Source organism: Momordica charantia, assembly GCF_013281855.1.
Source record: "Momordica charantia cultivar OHB3-1 chromosome 9 unlocalized genomic scaffold, Mcharantia_2.0 BLBB01000009.1, whole genome shotgun sequence".
Lineage (NCBI taxonomy): Eukaryota > Viridiplantae > Streptophyta > Magnoliopsida > Cucurbitales > Cucurbitaceae > Momordica > Momordica charantia.
Window position 1 is genome coordinate 29,516,733 of NW_028275167.1, and position 19,468 is coordinate 29,536,200.

Genomic DNA, 19,468 nt, shown 5'->3' on the forward strand with positions numbered 1-19,468 from the left:
CATAGGTAGAATCATGAATGTTAAAATTGTTATTGATTAAATTATAAGCTTAATAATAATAATAATAATAATAAAGTAAATTTTTAGTTACACAAAATACTAGTTCTAGAAATCCAATTTCCAAATTTTAAATTTACTTCAAATATGAAAATATTAGAAATATCGTGTTTTTTTTTTGAGACAATAAACATCGTGTTTAATGTAGATTGGAATAATCTGCTGGTTTTAAATTATTTAATTTTGTCAGAATGGTTTATCATTTTTTTTTTTTGAAATAGGAGTGGTTTTATCAATTCCATCAACATTTTAAAACAATTATATTTGAATTTAAGTTTATAATCTAAACTCACGTACTTATTATATTTCAATTCTTATACTTCCAAATTTTCAAATGTAACATTACATAAAAATTATTTTAAAACATTTGTTATTAAACTACTGTAGTGTGTATCAAACTTCATAATGCTAGAACTATATTTTATGTTTTCAATTGCATATATCAAAATTTAACTCTATCAAATTCATTTTAAATTTAAAGATATTTTCCCATTCCATAGAATTTCTACGACGTTTTAAAAAGATATATTATAGAAGACAATATTTGAATCTGTAATTCTATAAAAGAAGATAATCAGAATGTTTGTGATCACACTCATGAAGCACATGATAACAGTAACTATACTAATATGTGTCGAATGATTTTATAATAAAACAATATTGAGATATAAGATATTACAATTCAAAGCCATAATCATAATATTGGCTCCCAATATGAATCAGATACATCAAATTAGCAAAAGTTAATTTGAGCTAAATCAACATGTTCAAGAAAAATTTAACTAAATCAACTCTTAATGAAATGAATTGTTAAAGATGAATGAAAATAAATTACCAAAAACCATAAGCCAACGGGAATGTGTGTGGTTAATGAATGAAAAAATAAAAGAAGCTTTAAACTAGAGAATGACTTTTCAATTCTCATAAATAAACTGAAATGAATGAGCATTTCCACAAACTGAAAGAAGTAGTTTATTACACCCTCCTGAAATCGAACTCAAAGAGAACCTTAGAAGCTCTGCCTCCAGAATCTCTAAACATTACCAGTCAGTTGTTAAAATTACCCGACCGTCCTTCCCGCGCCGAAGGGTGATAACTGCAACACAATTTGTGGAAACCGAAGCGGAGAGATAATAATAAAAAGAAAAAAAAAAGGATGAAAAACATCTAAATCTGTGAATTAGTTGAGGGATGGGGAATCAGTTGCGACTTAAAAAGCTCTTGTACAAGCAGATTCCTACACCACCCACAGCTAGAGTTAACAAAAGAGGAAGTGTAAGAGGCTCAGGATTGGGCATTATGATTTTCTTCTTTGATCTTACTTGACGGGGCCTCTCCCCCACGCTTTCGCGCTCCCGGAGAAGATTGCTAAGGCAATCCAATTGGTGCATGACTTGTCGCTGCCCCCTCACGATTCCTGATATCTGATCAGAGATCAAGAAGCCAGGGAGAGTCATAAACATATTGTCTGTGGACAGAAATTACAGAATGACAGCTGAGCTGAGCCATTTACCTCATCCATTAAAGGAGATTCCTTCGCTAACTGGGAGAAAGATGAAGAATTAGGTATGATGGATCCGGTCAAGGAACCATTACCCAATCCAGAAATGAAATAAGAAGTTGGCACAGAGCCGTTACATGTGTCCGTTTGGAGATTCATGTTCTGTTGACTGGGGGAACTCCTCTTGATGCTCAACTTTGAATTCAACTCCTCAATTCGAGCTGTAAACTCATCCATCCGATCATTTAGTGATGAAATTTGTTCAGAAAGCTGAGTAATGACTCCCTACCAATGGTTTAAACAGGACGATCAATACGTTTGAATACTCATTTTTCTATAAGCCAGACAACAGTGGATATCATGATTGTGGATCTACCTGGTTTGCAAGCATTGCTGGGGATTCTGTGTTTCTGTCGATAAATCTTTGGTTGTTGGAAGCATATCCTGTCATCTTTTTCTCCCTTTGAGTTGTATATGACTGAGATATGCCACTGCTCAATAAAAGTCTCGGCCAATCAGTCATAGCAACCAACATTTTGATGGGGGATTTAAGGGCTATGTAAGGGAGATCTTTTGGTGAGTGTTTGATCACGAACACTTCAAAAGCATGCTTAATGTCAAAGTGATTTGTTATTGAGCATTATTGCTAAATTCACAAATCTTCTTCCATCCACACCCCCCCGTGCAAGCCTTCATAATTTTTTAGTTTATCATTCTTATATTAAACAGTTGTCTAAGTTAAAATTTCAGAGCTTTTCGCCAATTACGCATGGTTCTATGGTTAAGATACCAGGTCGTAAGTTCGAACTCCATAGTTTTGATATAATATTCTAGAAAAAGTCACAGTTTGTCTTGTTGGCTCGCCTATGAGCCTTATGCCTCAAATGGCTAATAAAACACTTGAACCACGAAATTCTAACCTTTTGAGATTCCTATTTCTCAAGGTAACTCTATCAGCAGAGGCTCTTGAGAGTGCTTCTTTGGGGCTTGAAACTAAATCCTCGTCAAGACTTAGTTTCGTCCTTAAATCATCTGGCAAGGCCTGTGGAATGATCTGATCATGACAAAGAATTGAATACATGTAAATCAGGGTGTATGCAGATTTCATACCATGACCTCATTTACAAGCTTTTCCAGTTGAATCTGTTCAATATAGGTACGAGGAATGTAAGAACCATCTAAGCCCAGCTGCTCGGCCACAAATTTTACAACTAGGCGATCTTTTCCTTGTACCTATTTCACCAAGAAGTGAGAAGCTCAATACTTGACATGGAAAGCCACAAATGCCAATGAGGCAATCGGCAATTAATGAAAAACCATCGATCTTCATCAAAGTCATCCAAATCCGTTCTACTAGTTTATTGTTGTTATTATTTTGATAGGAACAAAGTTTTATTACTATAGTCTACACTACAGTAAGAAAGTTGTCTAGAAGTCCTAATTCTAAGACAGCAAAACTACATATAAATAATTCAATCCGAAGTGCCAATCACCACTACTATTGAATTGATCAAAATGGATATCCGAGAAGCCAGAAAAGGAAATAACCCAAACATTGCGCTCTCTAATCAAATTTTACTCTCAGAAATTTGTTAGCTCCTTTATGTCAAGTGGCCAAAAGTATTGTCTTTATTGTATTCTTCCTTGTAAACAATCCACGAAAATCAAAAAATTACTTTACTCCATGAGAGAAGAATATAAGAGGACAATGTAAAGACTGATAACTGCACATGCTATTATACAGATGAAGTCATCTTTGAGGGAGGGAACAGATATTAGGGCCTTGCAACAATTGCAGGCTACAATTCTTCCTAATTGCAGCACCTCAATCAAAATAATAATTTTATTTTTAAAAACATTGGCATTTATTTTTATTTTTATTGGTGGGCTGTTAGTGTTAGCCTGACAAATCATGTTATTGAAATTCTTCTATCAGACAAAAAATGAAAGGATATTTAACGATAGAAGAAAATAGGACAGCTTAGCTGCTTCTCTACCATTAAGATTTTTTGGAAAGAGTTTCATTTAACAAGGCTGAGGTCATCAGAAAACCTGTAAAAACTTAAAGATGAACGAAATAGTAACTTGCATGATTGATGGTGAAAAAAAAATTTGCAGCCTAAAGAAGTAAAACTTATGTCATTGTCATTCACTTAATTTACCTAATGAATAATTCAGATACTACTCAAGCAAAAGAAGGGGGAAAAAAAGGAAGAATTTGATATTCATCAACAAGCAGGATGCTAGATTATTGAGAACAAGGAAAAAAGTAAAGAGCCATATGGTCAACTGGAACGAGTATCAAGTAATGATAGAATGACACAACAAGATAACAATAATGTTCAAGTACCTGAACGTTCTGGCGGTTTAATTGTTCCAGCCAATCAATTTTCACACACACTCTGTGATCTGAGAATACATGGCTGCTTCTTTTAAGAATTGTTGCTATTGTGTATCCTAAGGCCATCAACCCACCTAGAAGGCGCACACTGACCTCAAAAGTTATTCTTGGAGATATGATAAATGGATTATCTGTAACCCATTCCTGTAAGGAAGGATAAAGTGAAAGTTCAATAAATGCTAGTCAGTTGTCCTCAAAACGAAATACATGAGATTAAATTGACACCAGTTCCTCAATTATTTTTTTTCTTTTTCCTTTGGTTTTGTAAATAACCTTATGTTTAAACAACACCTATACAAAATGATCAGATTCAAGAATATTGCATTATACCCACGCAACATCAATTCACAGGTATTAGATGATAATCCCCGTAGTTTCCATAATCACTGAATGATAAATGCAATATGGAGTCTAACCAGAATAAAGGAAGAGAAGATCACTGCTACATAGTTTCTCCTACAACATTCTGATAGAGCAATGATATTGTATTCAAGAAAAAACTGCTGATCAACATATGCAAATAGATTTATTTTCGTTATTGGGGCATCGGATCAATTCACATATCATATATAGCTTTATGATCAACGAGTGTACTTAAGAGCTTCACATACATAGGCAAAAATTCAGACTGGACTGGACAAATGAAATAAAGAATTATTTAATCGGAGAACATAACATAACACATCTTTCAATGCACTCACACCATTTTGTCTTGAAACATTTACAGACAGTACCTCGTGAGAGAGGCATGTCCAGGAAGTACTTATTTTCTAAATTAAAGTCACCCTACTGAATGCATATTAGCTAACAAATTTGAAGAGATGATCAGTAACCAGACGCAACCTACAGAGCAGACACCAAGTAACTAGATTGGCCACGTTAGAAAATTTAAGACATGGATTTAGGATTATATCAGGAACCATAGCTAAACTCCATATCAACTTGTTTTTTACTTGTAAAAAAGCAGAAGACTGGGAAAATAATCCAAAAGTATTTAAGCTATATGTCTCAACGTGTGGTTAACAAGCATTCCGTATCATACACATGCAGTTTTTATGATCCATGAATTCCCCAACATCTTGGTCACAACAAGTGGCAAATGCTAAGATAAAGCCAAGAACACAAGAAAGTACTAAGTGGACAACCTCAAACATGAGACTGTATTTTCCTTCTTTATTGCGCATCCTTAGATATGATTGACAAGACTCCGGATCTTCACCTGGTGGCAACAGATATATGTCATAAGTTTGCTCCTTATGTTCTGTATGATCTTCAGATACCACAGCCTTAATTTGATCCACAGTTATCTTTCTTGCTGACTAAAATGACAAAGTGAAAGCGAGCTGTCAATGTAGAAGAAGTTTCCAGCCAAAATGACTTTTGGTAATTCTTGATACTAGTACCTAAAAAACGTAAGGGCGAAAGGAATAACCTTCAATATGTAAGTGGGACTTTGAAATCCAGTAAAGGGATTAAATTTGTTTATGATCTTTATATGCGCAGTTTCAAGATCTGGTTCAATAAAAGCCTTGTACATTGGATAAACCTGCAGGAAAAAGAGATTTACATGATAACTCTGGAGATAACATAATAAAATGCTTAGCAGGAGAGAACAAACTGTTTCAGAAATTTGATGAATTATTTCTTCTGGTTCTTGGCCAGCACGTTGGATGTCACGTAACACCCGTTTCACAAGGTCAAAGTGCACTCCACCTCTAACAGATACTCGAAGGTCCAACAGGGGCCGCAACCTTTCACTTAAAGCATAAATGCCCTCGATGATCACAATCTTTGAGCTTGGAGCCTCAACTGTCCTGTAATGGAAATAAAGAACAAAATGTTGTAAATATGTGCGGGGTTTTTTTCTTTTTTTTTTCAGGCTTCAAATATCAAGGAGCAAAAATTGAAGCCTTCTAATTTTGAAGTAGCAGAAAGACCTCATTTTGTGTGAGTGTGTAAAATCAGACTAACTTTCATAAACTAACACAAGATATAACTACAAAGGCAATAATCATGATAAGTTCAAATTGGACCTTCTTGCCACTTAATGTATGTTATGTTTTATACTAAAAACTAAGCTGGTATATTTAAGAAGATCAACCAACCTGTATCCAGTTCTGGAACTAGATTTGAAATCATAAATAGGGACCTGTACTTGCTTCCCTGCCTTCAAATCTTGGACATTCTGGAGCAACGTGTCATAGTCTGTCAAGCGTGGATCTGAAATATAGTGACAGGGAAAGTGCTTAAAGTTTTAATCATACATCCCAAATTAAATTTTCCAGCCTATTTTGACAAACGGACAAGTAAATAATAATGTCAACCAGCTGATAATTTCAAATTGGCTGTATAGTTACAAGAAAATCACCACTACCTTTCCCAAGCACAAGTTGAACTTTGTGGAAAACATAAAATGACATTTTTCCAATAAACCACTTACAAGAATAATGCATTTTGAAAATAATTATCTATCAAACTAACATTTGACATTGTTACAATAAATGCTGACACATATACTTTACACCAAAGATATTCATAGTTCATAAAACAATCATGCAAAGCAATTACCAGCTCTAGTATCATACCAAAAATCACTAGGACTAATTTGTTTTCCAAAAATTGTTTTTAACTCCACAAAGGAATCCTTTATAGGTGCCCTTTTTGTATCATATTCATGAAGTCACACAAATAGCTTCCCTTTTACAACAAAATTATTTCTCCATATTCCATCTTAAACAGAGCTCAGGAACCTATGCCAATTCAATCATGTGCTGAAGAAAAGTAATAAGCATATTTCTCAACAATGTTGAAGAACCACTTGATTTCCTTGTCAAGTGTTACTTAGAACATCATTAATGAGGCATCTGCAGGATAGTTCACCAGAAACTAAAGAAAGTAAAAGTGATTACCATCAAAGTTGCCATCAACAATTCGACTTGCATCATTATAATCGTCCATTGATATGATAGCAATACTGGGCATAAAGTTCATAATCTTTTCTGTAAAAACTGTTTTTCCAGCCCCAGAAGGACCAGCTAAACCCACCAATATTATTCCTTCATTCTTCTGAGCTAATAGCTGGCAAGCTCGAATAACTACGAAGAATCCTTTCTCAAATGACAAGGGATCTTGGATTGAAACAATTTCAAAACGATCAGAATCCTTTCTCTTAACCAATCTCACTTGGTCTTTCAATAGACCAGCCCGCTTCTGATGAGATTCAGAACCAGAATGATCTTGAGCCATTAAGCTGAGGTGCTACTTTTCTCACAAAGATGCAGCAATATAAATAGATCTGTGAATGACCAAGACAAAGAAAGCAATCATGAGAAACACTTCATGTGCGAGGAAATAACCGTATTATAGAGTACTTCTGTCCAAAAGAATCAATCTCCATGCAAAATGACAGAGTACTGCATCATAGAGTATTGCTACAAATTTATTTATGCGTATCAGAATTTTGTAATAACAACATAAGCTAAATGAAGAAAGATGGTACAATATGCGGAACTGCAAAATGACATTCCGGGCAAAGAATAATACGACAGTGAAAAGTGGAAAAGAAAAAAGATTGTCTTCAATAAAGGTAAATACTTCTCATTCATCCATCTTGAATATTTCTTCTATTTTTCCACTGGGGAATCTCGAGCATTATTCATACAAGTACTTTTTCCAGTCACAGAAAAATGATTGAGACGAAATTCAGGAAATATAACAAAACTTCATGAAAAAAATAAATGAAGCACCTAAACACATCGCACGAGAGCACATCGTTGATAAACGGTAAACAAAAAAGTTTCGTCCATAAAAAATGACGGCAAGTTATTCGACTTATCTTCTCAAGGTCAAGAAGAATAAAATGCACGGTTGTCGTTGAATTGTACAATTCTCCCAAAACAAGTTAATAAAGTAAAGAATGTCAAAAGCTATGTCAATTGCTTTACCCCGCACTTGCTTCACCGGAACCACATTCAAACGAAACAGAGCAATCAAAATGCAATCCAGTAAAATCCAATCAAACAACTAATACAGCCACAATGAAACAACAATTACAGACTTCCCCCCTCCAATGATAAATATACGTCGAAACAAATCACAGTAAGAATCACCCAGAAAAAAAAAATCGCAAAAAACGAACGTCCCAGAAAACAAAATCGCACCAAGGACTAATGGCTCTGCTGAAACTTACAACCACTCGTTCAACTACGAAGAATGTACCCCCCGAGTACCGGACAGGCTAAAAAAGAAAACAGAGAAGAACCCATTGGCAAACAAATCACCATCCATGAATCAGGCCAACGAAGACAACAATACCGGAATTTACTATTGAAAACAAAAAGAAGAAGAAAAAAGATCAGTGCCCAGGCAATAGGCGTGGCATTGATTCGAGAACACTCACCGGGTGAGAGTGAGTTTTGTGATCAAAATGGGTCAGAAGTGAGCACAGCCGCAGCTTAGAAGGCTGGCCATTTTCATCCTGTAAGGTCGGTTATATAATGTTTCTTTTTCGCTCCAGTTTCCAGGTATAGAAACAAAGAAGCAGCTCGATTTTGTGGGATTTTTTCCCTCTCTCTTTTCCCTTTTTCCCTTTTCTTTTTTTTAAGTTTTGGGAAGTGCGAATTCCAGAGAATCTGCAGACGCTCTCGCCAGAAAGGGACTTCAGAGGAGAGGAAAACTGGGAGAAGGGTATTTAATTTATATCCATTCTTTTTTTTACGAAATTAATTTCTGATATTTGCTTCTTCAATTTTGATTTTCAGAAATTTAACATTTGTTTCGCGTAATTAATTAATATTATGAAGATCTTCCCGCAAAGCGAGAACAACATCCCAACAAGAAGGAAATTTCAATTAGATCGAGATCCCATGCGCTTCTCCTTCACTTCGTTCTCTTTTTTAAATCAAAATCCTGCATTTATTTATTTTGTTTCAAATTTCAATAACTCAAATCAGAATTACCATGATAATTCAAAATTCTTTTATCTTTTTTAGTTTTTTAGTATCATGATTCAAGTCGAGTCGTGATTTCAATCACTACCATCTAAGGCGCCAACGAGGTTGTGATAGTAATCTTTCGTATGGATTCGTTTGATGTAATCGTAAATATTTAATCTATCAACTTATAGCTTATCTTCGACAAAGAAGTTATGAATGCAAATCTACACCGTCACGTGTTTTACTAAAATCACAAATATTGAATTATATATATATATATATATATATAATTCAATATTTATGGTAGTTTATTTGAAAAAGGGATCAGGACGATACATTTGGAACTATCATCTACGTGCCCCCATGAAAATTTAAATCCCTACCATAAGAAGTTATATCTATCTTAACCATTTGTGATAAGTTCAAGTCTTTTTTTTTTTTAAATTTTATTGTAGCAAATTATGAGCATTTTTATTCATAAATAATATAAATTTCTGGATATTGAATTTTAGAGTCATGCTGGATAGATTAGTTTTTTCCCCTTAATATTTATAGATACCTTTAGTCCTTTACATTTATTTTGAGTAATTCTTTGTGCTTGGTATGTTTTATTAGTTGAATTTTCATAATTTATTAATGGTTTCACCCATAGTTCTTTGGTATAATTCAAGTTATTAATTTTACAGTGAAAAAATCCGTATCAAATAATCATTCATTTGTTACATTAATTTCTACTCATAGGGTTCGAACTTATGACCACTTGATTTTATATTTATGCCAATTACCCATCACGAACTCACTATAATTGTTAATTAGCATGTAATCTATTTTCATAATTAAATTCAATAGATTTCTTTTTTATAGTCAATCTCCGTAATGCCTTGACCAATTGAACTATAATTATATTCACAAAATTTTAAAATTTTCCTGTTATTTAAGAACATGGATGGAAAAAATGCGTACGTGCCTACTAATTTATTCTTCATATTCATTTATAGAATATTTAAATTTTGTGAAGAAAGATACCATATTAATTGAAGGAAAAAAGTTATATATTGACAGGTTAATGTTGTATTTCTTAAAAGTTGAAAGATAAATATGGAGGAAGAAAATATAGAGGGCTGGTTTCCCTCCTTTAATGGGAAAGAAACAGTCAAATTTTGCATTTTTCCTAAACTTAAACCAAAATATTGACTTCACAACCACTTTATAAGCTGTAGTGCTTGGCCTTGGCTTGCTCATAAATTTCCAACACTTTATCCATTTGACCACGCCTAGTTTTGGGGTAATGACAGCTTCACATTTGAAAAGGTGAAATAATCAGTAATGTTATGAGTGTTGGGATAACTCCGATTGAACAGACAAAATCCTGTTTCATAAACGTTTATGGTTTTTTTTTTTTTTTTTTTGCTTTTAAGTTTTCAATTTTTGGAAAATATGAACACTTCAATTTTCTATTTCTACAAACGTTTCTAAAATTGTGTAAGAGATTTAAAAACAACGAAATGAGTTTCTTATTTTTGTTTATGTTAAAAAAAAATTCAATAGCATAGATAAAAATATTACTTTACATTTTTTACTTATAAAATGTAAAATATATATAAAAAGCCAGTATAACATTAAAAAAATGAATATTTAATTTTCATGTAAAATTTTTACATTTGTTATTTTAAAATTTAGAAGCCAAGAAATATGAAAGAGTTATTAAACATATTTCTATTTCTTTTCTTTTCTTTTTGTGAAAAAGAAAAAAACATGAAATAATAAATAATTACCAAATGCAATTTTGTTTCTTATTTTTTTCAAAAGAAAGAAACGAGAAACAATAAATAAAAAAAAAACAATTGATTTGACTTGTAGATATAAATATAGTTTAACAGTAATTAACACCTATTTCTAAAAGAAATAAAGTTGGAGAGAAAAAATAAAGTTCCCCCTTGTCTCCTCCACAATCAAATCGGGGATTTTTTTATTTCTATAGAATTGGGTTTCAATTTTAGAAATAAATAAATCTAAAAATATTTTAGATTTATTTATTTCTAAAATTGAAACCCAATTCTATTGAAGTAAAAAAATCCATATATTCTAGTATAACAATATATAGAGGTAGAGATTTAAACTCAACTCTTTTAATTGGGAAAATATATCTTGACCGGTTGATACTTGCTAGGCTCCTTGGACTAAAAATAAATATTTTTAAAATGTAGTTTAAATAAAAAAAAAATCTTAACATTAAAGTATTTTTCTTCAAGCTAGTTACAAAATTTACTAAATTTGCTCGTGATTTAATTGAGGATTTTTAGAATATTTATTTTATTTTAATAAATTTAAAATATTGATTTTAATGTTTAACTACTCTATAACACGAGGTTGAGGCACTGACCAAAAGGTTATGAATTCGAATTCTCACCCCTTAAAAAGAAGTTTATTTGCGTTTCTCTTCTCCTTTTTACAAGTGCTGGAAGCCTGGACCAAACCACCACAGTGAGGAAGATAAATTTAACATTATGTTATGCTCGTTAGCGAGTAAGGGAGGAAGAGAGAAAAATGAAAAAAAAAGAAACAGATAATTAAAATACAATACATGCATGATTTCCACATAGCTAACAGGTGCCAACATTATAATCCTATGGAACGTCGACAATTGTAGGAAAATAGTGTAGAATGCCCATGATTTATGCAAATCGCATCGATCCCTACAATTTATCAACCTTATTTAATCGTTACTTTTAAAACTACCCTAGTTTTATTTTCACTTTTTATTAAAGAAATCCATAATCTTGAATATATTTAGAATTAATCTATGGTTCTATTATCTAATTCAACTTCATTATGTTTGTTTACCTAACAAATTTTGAATTATTCATAGAACAATCCTGTTACTACAAGCAAAGAGGGAAGGGGGAATTGAAATTACAAGCCTTAAGTGAAGTGGAAGGTACAATTGAATCAATTAACAGCTAGACTTTTTTGGGGATTGAAGAGAATATACTCCCAAAAAGTCACAACCACATTATGTTTCTTTGGATTTAGTCTTCGTCCATTTTTCTCAATTAAATTATAAATACGTCTTATTTTATTTCAAAGAACATTATGTACTTAAGAATCAAATTAAGATAATTAATATTGAAGCAAACTATTCAAACATTGCTTAAATATGGTTGACTAAATTTTTCATGTATGTATCATTTATTCAACGTTCTCATTTATGTTTCCTAATATTTTTTTTAGTTAGCCATTCAAAATTTAAAAACTCTTTGATTTTTTTAAAAACATAAAAGTTCTCCCTCTCTCTCTCTCTCTCTCTCTTTTTTTGGCATTTCTCTCCAGAAATGGGCGACATGTTGATATTTTTCAAAGAAATTTATTTCAACCTCTCAAAGTTTCAAATTATTTTATTTCCTTTGACTATAATTCTAAAAATCATATTTAATGTAATTTTGAAATATGGGTGTACCAGAGGGCTTGTTTGGGTGGAACTCTCACCCATTATGATTCTTGACTGATTCAGAAAGAGAAATCAAATCAAATTATTTGCAGTGTGGACTAAAATAACCCCACTTTCAAGTTCTTTTTTCTTTTTTCTTTTCCTTCTAGTTCAAAAGGTTGATTTCATTGCAAACCAATGAAAGTCGAAGCTTTAGATATTCATTAATTTTTGACATTCCAAACTCTGACAAAGTTTCTCCATTCAAATCCAAGAATACAAAACATAACAAGAAACAAATTAAAAAAATCATATACCTTGTGATTTGCCTGCACTGTAGATAAAACTCCTATGCGTTAACAATGGTCGCACCCACACAAACAATTTGCAAAATGATCATTTTATAAAAGTGTAGTTTAGAATTATTATTCCTTTATAGAAATTAGAAACACGACAATGATTTTTCCCTTGTTCTAGGTGTTGATAAACCTGCAGTTTTTCCTGACTTCCCCAGTGAAAAAGCTATCAGAATTGGTGATATTTCCCAACTTCACCATGGAATCAGAGAATTGCTGGAAGAAAGCAAGTGGGTCTGCAGCATATTTCTTCACCAGATTCCTGGTTTCAATTCCCAGAAGGCTGGAATACAATTCCTGGTCTGAATTCAAAATCCCTTCTCCTCTCATCAAGATGTGGAAATAGGAGTTGTCAAAGAGCTCTGGTGTCACGTTGTCCATTGCTGTTATGTTATTATCTGCAGCTTTCCCAACTGGGGGGCAAACAGACCTCAACTTCTCAAGATATGGCTTGGAAATTGGATTGTAAGCATTAGAAGTTGCTGCAAAATCCCCATAAATCCTTGCCCTGAAATTCTCACACCTCGCCATTCCAATGGTGTGCGCTCCTACAAAGACGAAGTCATAAATCACCTTAATAATTGTTGAGAGTGCAACCAAAGTCCAACATTCATAAATCACCAAAAGTAGCCCAAGGTTGACGGTATCATTTCCTCCCCTATACTCAGGCGCATATGCGACTATCCCAAGGCCCAGATTCAAGAGATATTAAACATTTTTTGTATTAAGTTCACAAAACCTCTAAACCAGTATGGCCAAGAGACTACAAATCCATACCAACCGAGCTGCCCCACAGGAGCAAGGTAGACGATATCATTATCATTGTTGAAATAGGAAGATATCGGTTGTCCATAGCAAATAATATTATGTCAAGGTAGGACTTTCAAGAAGTGTGCTAATAACATCTGACAGTCATGTTATATTTTTAGGGATTTTAAATCTTATGATTGCTAAATATTTTAATTTCATCTACGGTAGAAAATATCATGACTTCCATTAAGGTAGCCTCTGACATAGAGTAAAAAAATTTAAATTGTTGCCGTCGGAATAGTACATGGCAGACTGTGGAGAATCTTTTGTTTTCTCTCCATTTAAATTGGGTCTATTTTTAATACAAAAAGTTGCTGAATTAGCGGAATATATACATCTTAAGTTATATAAATAACTCGTGGCAGGTCCCATTAGATAATAGTTTTGATTACTTGTTCGTTTTCAAGATAAAAGCATGTTTCTAAAATCATTTTTTTTTATAGCTTTTATAACTTGGCTAGTGAAAGACATTCTAGTTTGTGTTTTAGTCTCTATATTTTGAAAAAAAAAATTAATAGATCCCGAAATTTATCTAATTAACCTCTAAACTTTTAATTTTGTGTCTAATAGATATTTATCGATAATTTTATTAATTTATCACTCACACTATTAAACACTTGAACTCCCGTCACGTAATCTTCATATAATATAGTCACTAGCTAGTCAGCATGCCACGTAAACGTTAAAGTTGGTGGCGTGAATGCCCTGGATCTACTAGATATAAAATTAATCAAATTTAGAGATCTATAATACCTGATAGCGCTACCATGTCAGTGACAGAGAAACCCTGATAAAGAAATTTGGAGATGATGCTGAGAAGCCCCTCATTGGCGGTGGGAAGATTTGTTTCTGCAAGTTCATAACTCGCAGTTGTGGAATCCTTTCTTCCCAGAGGAACATCCCAATAAGGTCCGCCCACCTTCAAAACAATCAATTCCATCGTTGAATATTTTGAAACTCACGAATGATTTCATATCCAAAATCTAACTTCTAAGAACAATGATATGTTTCTGCTCAACGATTCATCATTTAGATGTAGATGAAATTACCAATAGCCTGTTTCGAAATCAAAGTAAATCTGCTTATGGTTTTAGTGAATTAACACACAAAAATTTTGGCTCTAGCTAATAACTATTTTGTTTTCAATTTTCTTCTCCGTCATTTCTTTACTAAGTTAGTAAAGAAACATTTGAATTCTTCGCCAAATTTCAAAAACAAAAAACAAGAGGATTATTTCCCCATCTCCATGACCAAATCCTCCCACACACTAAAGCTGAAGTCATATCCATTGATAGATGGAACTTCAACAACAACTAGGTCTAGAGGGAAGTTGTGAGCACTACGTTCATGCATAACTTTCATACCAAGATTAGCACGGTTAATAATATCAGCCCAAGTATTAATTACACAACCTTGACTATCAACTACAGATTGGTTGAAATTGAAACCATTTAAGTTGAAAGTCATAATGCGCGGTGAACGTGAACCAGATACCTACTGCAGGCCAAGCAGCTAAGAAGAAATGTAAAGAAAGAGAATTGTTGAAACTAGCATATTGGAAGATAAATTGGCCAAAATAACCATGAGTACGATATTATAAGTTTCTTCCTCGTGCTCGAATCTTTATTTTAGTTTCTAAAATTTGGCTTAGATTTGGAGTTAATATTTACCAGAATCACTGCATCCCTAGCTGCAATAGTGAGTATATCTGCACAAGAAACAATCCGAGGACATTCTGATTCAAGGTAATTCTTTATCCTGTCAATGATTGTGAAGCCTTGGAGGGAGTGTTTGTTGGTGGGAGCTTCTTTCTCTCCCTGTAATGTTATTGTGTCGTCCAGTAGAACCGACCCATCGCATCCCTATTCCAAACACTAACAATTATTTTGATTTGCACAACTTCAATTATAAAGAAACAAAACTCAATCCACACAAAGTAGTTCAGAATTCCCAAGTGCATCAGAAATCAGGAATAAAACTTGAACGCCTGAACAATGGCAAAACGTTAAAAGACAGAGAAACTGAACTACAAATGTCTAAATCATGACCAGTCAAAAGCAGGCTTGGGTCATTCAAAAAGTTAACCAGGACTGGGGCCATAAATTTCAAGTTACAAACTCTGATATGGAAAAGCCTTTAACTTATAAATTTAGACTATGTCTAATAAGTTATTAAACATCCAATTTTGTGTCTAACATATTTCTACTTTCAATTTTGAGTCAGAAACATCGAATAGATCAAAGATTATAGATACAAAGTTAAAACTTCATAGATTTATTAGATACAAAATTGAACTCGGTAACTAATTTAAGCGACGGAGAAATAAGATATTTTTGTATGACAAAGAAGGTGAATTGGATGTGGAGATGAACCTGGACGAAGCAGTCGTGGAAGTGCAAGCGGACAAGAAAAGCAGCATTACGTGGGTCAGAAAGCACTGCACATTCTATCTCTTTCCTCACAACCTGCAACACATTGGGACAAGTTTTGGCATAGTAATCCAACGTCAATGGGGGGTCACCTGTCGCAACCAAGCAGTGGCATAGAACGAAAAAAATACAAAGCATCATCAGTCCATGAACCAAGCTGTGACTGTGAGAGAGATTTGAGATTGCCATCTTTTTGCACAACTTTTTCTTGAGTGGGAGGAGAGATGGCAATTGGCAATGCCCATCAAACTTTTATACAGGAAGGATTTGAGATTGGTAATGTTGTTAAAGCTTAAAGGTAGCACTTTTAGCAGCTTTCTTGCATGGCTGCGTTTGAGTGTTTTGAATGGACATGTCTTGGGGTCAAAAGAGGATGCAACTACTAATATTGGTCTGGTTGTTGGGTCTTCCCAAACGAAACCCAAAAAAGAACACAGAGAGAAAAGTTAACCCCATTGGCTGTATAAGGATTAAAAAAAATTAGAGCAAGTCACCAAACGACATTGGTGGTAATAATCAAAGAAATCAATCCTTAAAAACATTAACCAACTTTGGCTTTCGTCTGTCTTTTTCTCTGTGTCTTCATGGTATGGCTGTGGGTGGGTTGATTGATTCGTTGAAGCTGACATATTGGCTTGCATACTGCAAAGCAAAACTATAATAAATGGTCATTCCCCCCCTTGAATCATGGGTTATTCCTTGCATCGATCTTTAAGTTGCAGGCTCAATTATAGAAGAAACCAATTGATGTAAGAAAATTCATCAAAAGTTCAAAATTTCCACTCTTAAATCTTAATTGCCTTTAGAATAGGTGCAAATTTTCGGCTAAATCAGTTTTTATATATATATATTTTTTTCTGGAACATGTGCTAGACTCGGATAGATTGAGTGAGATAATTCAATTACTTGAAGGTGATGCAAGCGTATGAGTGTAGAGTTCACAACTCAACAAGACCTTCCAAGCCAAACAACCCGACATTGCCTGTAACCTATTCTGCTCAACTTAATATTTGGCAGAAACTGATGAAATAAATTGTCGGCTTCAAAGATTTCGAGGTACTTCGCAATAATTTGATTGAACCATTTACCGTTAATGTTACTTTTTTTCTTTATTTTAATTTCAACAACATATTTGAGTGAAAATTCAAACCTCTGATCAAGAGGTATATACGTTAATCAGTTGAACACTTTTTACCCATTATTACTTCAAATTAAAAGGGTAAAGTTTAGAAACCATGGATAATTTGTGGGGTAGAGATTCAATTCTCTAATTGAAGAGAATATAAGATCTTACTCAGAGTTAACTGTTTGCAATCTACTTTTCTTTTGTGAAGAAAATTACTATGTTTCATAAACATTTTAAAGATCCTAATGGTAAAATAGGTCTCCTAATACACATATTATCAAAAACTAATAGCACAATTAAACTAAATACGTTAAATATACACCAATATAAACATAGTTTAGCGGTTAAGACATAAGGTTTTAAATTCAAACAAAATCAATTTAAACATCTAAATTATGCAGATTGAGAATTTACAGTGATTCTGGCTTCTACGTCCGAAACAGGAGGCCCACTTATCCATCGAAAGCAAAAAAGCCTTCCCATTCCAAACGACTGCTGTGGATCTTACATACGAAGCCTCCATTACCACCACAAGTTCCAAGCATTTCTAAAGGCTAAACTCACTTCCATGGCGTCGCTTACATGAACCAAAACTTTCAGGTAACCTTCCTTCACGAACCCTATTGCTCCTTCTTCTTCTTCCTCAAGCAATGCTACTGCCTGGAATCAGCTCCGTCCCTTTCTCCTGCTCCGTTCGCCTCAATAGTACCATCTCCGCCCATCCCCGGAATGTCGTCGTTTCCGTCTCCGCTCAATCGTCGCCGGCCAATGCTAGCTACAGCGTCTCCGACAAGGACCTCGAGTCCCGAGGATTCGTCCTTCACCGCACCGTCTCCGACCTCAACCTCGACCACCTGAACTCGGTCTTCGCGGCCGTCGGATTCCCCAAACGCGATCCGGATAAGATCAGGACGGCATTGGAGAACACGGACGCGTTGCTGTGGATCCAATACAGTAAAACGCAGCGGCCGGTGGCGTTCGCTAGAGCTACAGGCGACGGCGTGTTCAACGCGATTATATGGGATGTGGTGGTGGACCCTTCCTTCCAAGGGCTTGGTCTCGGGAAGGCAGTGATGGAGAGGATAATCGAGGACCTGCTGCGCAGAGGAATTTCCAATATCGCATTGTATTCGGAGCCTCGCGTGCTAGGGTTCTACAGGCCTTTAGGTTTCGTCGCGGATCCGGATGGAATCCGTGGAATGGTGTATTCGAGAAAGAAAAAGAAAAATTAAATACAGATTACACAAATCAATTGCGTTGAGTCCGACCTTTTTCTTGCTATTCCCGTCCTTCTCATCTAGCAGGCTTTAATCACCGAAGAAATTGATCTTCCCGGGAAAAATACGGTGAAATTCGAAAGAGGAAGAACAGCAAACAAGCAATCGAGTCTAACTTTCCATTTTTTTTACTAATTAAACAACAGACAGGCTAAAGTACAGGTCGAATTAAAGCTAGGGTCCAAGATTCAGATCAAACAGACGATGAACCAAATCGGACACGGTTACGATTCGAGCTTAAGATGAAAATTGAGAAGATCAGAAGAGTGTACCTCCGATCGGACAGCGGATTAGGAGACATCCTTGGCACTCTGCAGGAAAGCGGCAGAGCAAAGAATGGAAGCAATAAGGGCGAAAATTCCCAAACCGATGACGAGAGAAATCCCGGCGACGACCAAATCCAATACGGCTTGAATGCTGAAACCGAGCACCATCCTCTTCTTCAGCTTCCTATTCTTCCTCCGTGCATATGAGTAGAAATTCCATAGCGAAATCACGGCACGCCTTGACGATGGAAAGAAACCACCGAAACTACGTGTCGACTTTCTCCCTTTTCCCTCTGCTTAGTGTTACGTGTTACCGTTACCGTATATCTGGGCCTTCGGTGTATTTCAGCTCCATGGATACGGTTTTTTCGTAATTGTATTATATTTTCGCCTTCCATAACTCTTTCATTTTTTATTTTGTAATTTCATCCGACTCATAATTTATCTCTAATTAATCTACTTCAAATGTGGTAAAAATACGACGTTCTCTACTAACCATAAAGTTATGCATAATTTATTTAATATGTTTTTACTTTTTCTTAAAAACAAAAGAAAAACTCTTTAAGTTTTAGGAATAAAAATAAGCTTTTAAAAACTAACTATTTTTATTTTTAAGATGCGGTTTACATTTTAATAAATACACGGAATACTGCAAAATGGTTATTAGATCTAAATTTTGATCATACAATTTTAGAGAATACGATTCATTTTTGTCTGAGAGTTCACAACCAAAGTTATCAATTTCATAAAATTCAACCTTAGGTTTAGACAAATATATAATTTTTACCTTTTATTCAATTTTTACTAATTTTAATAAGTATCAAGAGGGAAATCTATCCAAACTTGTTAATTTCAATCAAAATCAAATTTGTCGCATAGTTAAG

General features: G+C 34.2%; 4 protein-coding genes across 7 annotated transcripts; 1 reads left to right on the forward strand and 3 right to left on the reverse strand.

Annotated features, from left to right (window-relative positions):
* Nucleotides 1–957: 957 nt before the first annotated feature.
* Nucleotides 958–8,653, reverse strand: LOC111017589 (inorganic pyrophosphatase TTM2). Of its 4 annotated transcripts, XM_022293404.2 has the most exons (12): nt 8,359–8,651; nt 6,869–7,254; nt 6,065–6,179; nt 5,578–5,773; nt 5,392–5,505; nt 5,105–5,278; nt 3,909–4,103; nt 2,669–2,791; nt 2,479–2,600; nt 1,935–2,049; nt 1,571–1,843; nt 958–1,481 (listed from the first exon to the last, which is right to left on the reverse strand). In XM_022293404.2, exons 2-12 carry the CDS (start codon nt 7,203–7,205, stop codon nt 1,257–1,259), a joined length of 1,989 nt encoding a protein of 662 aa, XP_022149096.1. In that variant the 5' UTR covers nt 7,206–7,254; nt 8,359–8,651; the 3' UTR covers nt 958–1,256. The 4 variants fall into 4 exon arrangements, with proteins under 4 accessions (XP_022149096.1, XP_022149093.1, XP_022149094.1 ...); XM_022293401.2 differs by having other exon boundaries at nt 5,392–5,773; nt 8,359–8,653; XM_022293402.2 differs by lacking the exon at nt 8,359–8,651 and adding an exon at nt 7,706–7,826 and having other exon boundaries at nt 5,392–5,773.
* A 4,051-nt stretch (nt 8,654–12,704) lies between these two features.
* On the reverse strand, nt 12,705–16,642 carry LOC111017531 (Peroxidase superfamily protein). Its single transcript, XM_022293314.2, has 4 exons — nt 15,859–16,642; nt 15,157–15,348; nt 14,240–14,405; nt 12,705–13,224 (listed from the first exon to the last, which is right to left on the reverse strand). Exons 1-4 carry the CDS (start codon nt 16,102–16,104, stop codon nt 12,794–12,796), a joined length of 1,035 nt encoding a protein of 344 aa, XP_022149006.1. The 5' UTR covers nt 16,105–16,642; the 3' UTR covers nt 12,705–12,793.
* A 687-nt stretch (nt 16,643–17,329) lies between these two features.
* LOC111017596 (chaperonin 60 subunit beta) lies at nt 17,330–19,002 on the reverse strand. The gene has a single exon (XM_088117948.1). The coding sequence runs from the start codon at nt 18,750–18,752 to the stop codon at nt 18,609–18,611; it is 144 nt and encodes a 47-aa protein (XP_087974074.1). The 5' UTR covers nt 18,753–19,002; the 3' UTR covers nt 17,330–18,608.
* LOC111017595 (Acyl-CoA N-acyltransferases (NAT) superfamily protein) lies at nt 17,692–18,302 on the forward strand. Its single transcript, XM_022293412.2, has one exon. The coding sequence runs from the start codon at nt 17,692–17,694 to the stop codon at nt 18,271–18,273; it is 582 nt and encodes a 193-aa protein (XP_022149104.1). The 3' UTR covers nt 18,274–18,302.
* Nucleotides 19,003–19,468: the final 466 nt, after the last annotated feature.

What these genes read in the sequence shown, in the direction of transcription:
- LOC111017596 (XM_088117948.1), bottom strand. Translation starts at nt 18,752, where the DNA reads ATGGTGCTCGGTTTCAGCATTCAAGCCGTATTGGATTTGGTCGTCGCC.
- LOC111017595 (XM_022293412.2), top strand. Translation starts at nt 17,692, where the DNA reads ATGCTACTGCCTGGAATCAGCTCCGTCCCTTTCTCCTGCTCCGTTCGC.
- LOC111017589 (XM_022293401.2), bottom strand. Translation starts at nt 7,205, where the DNA reads ATGGCTCAAGATCATTCTGGTTCTGAATCTCATCAGAAGCGGGCTGGT. An exon ending in TGTTGATGGCAACTTTGATG is followed by an intron (nt 6,180 to 6,868) that starts GTAATCACTTTT and finishes ACTATATTTCAG; the next exon opens with ATCCACGCTTGACAGACTAT. An exon ending in AGAAATAGGAATCTCAAAAG is followed by an intron (nt 2,050 to 2,478) that starts GTTAGAATTTCG and finishes TTTATTGAGCAG; the next exon opens with TGGCATATCTCAGTCATATA.
- LOC111017531 (XM_022293314.2), bottom strand. Translation starts at nt 16,104, where the DNA reads ATGGCAATCTCAAATCTCTCTCACAGTCACAGCTTGGTTCATGGACTG. An exon ending in CTAGGGATGCAGTGATTCTG is followed by an intron (nt 14,406 to 15,156) that starts GTAAATATTAAC and finishes ATTGTTTTGAAG; the next exon opens with GTGGGCGGACCTTATTGGGA. An exon ending in TGACATGGTAGCGCTATCAG is followed by an intron (nt 13,225 to 14,239) that starts GTATTATAGATC and finishes TCGTCTTTGTAG; the next exon opens with GAGCGCACACCATTGGAATG.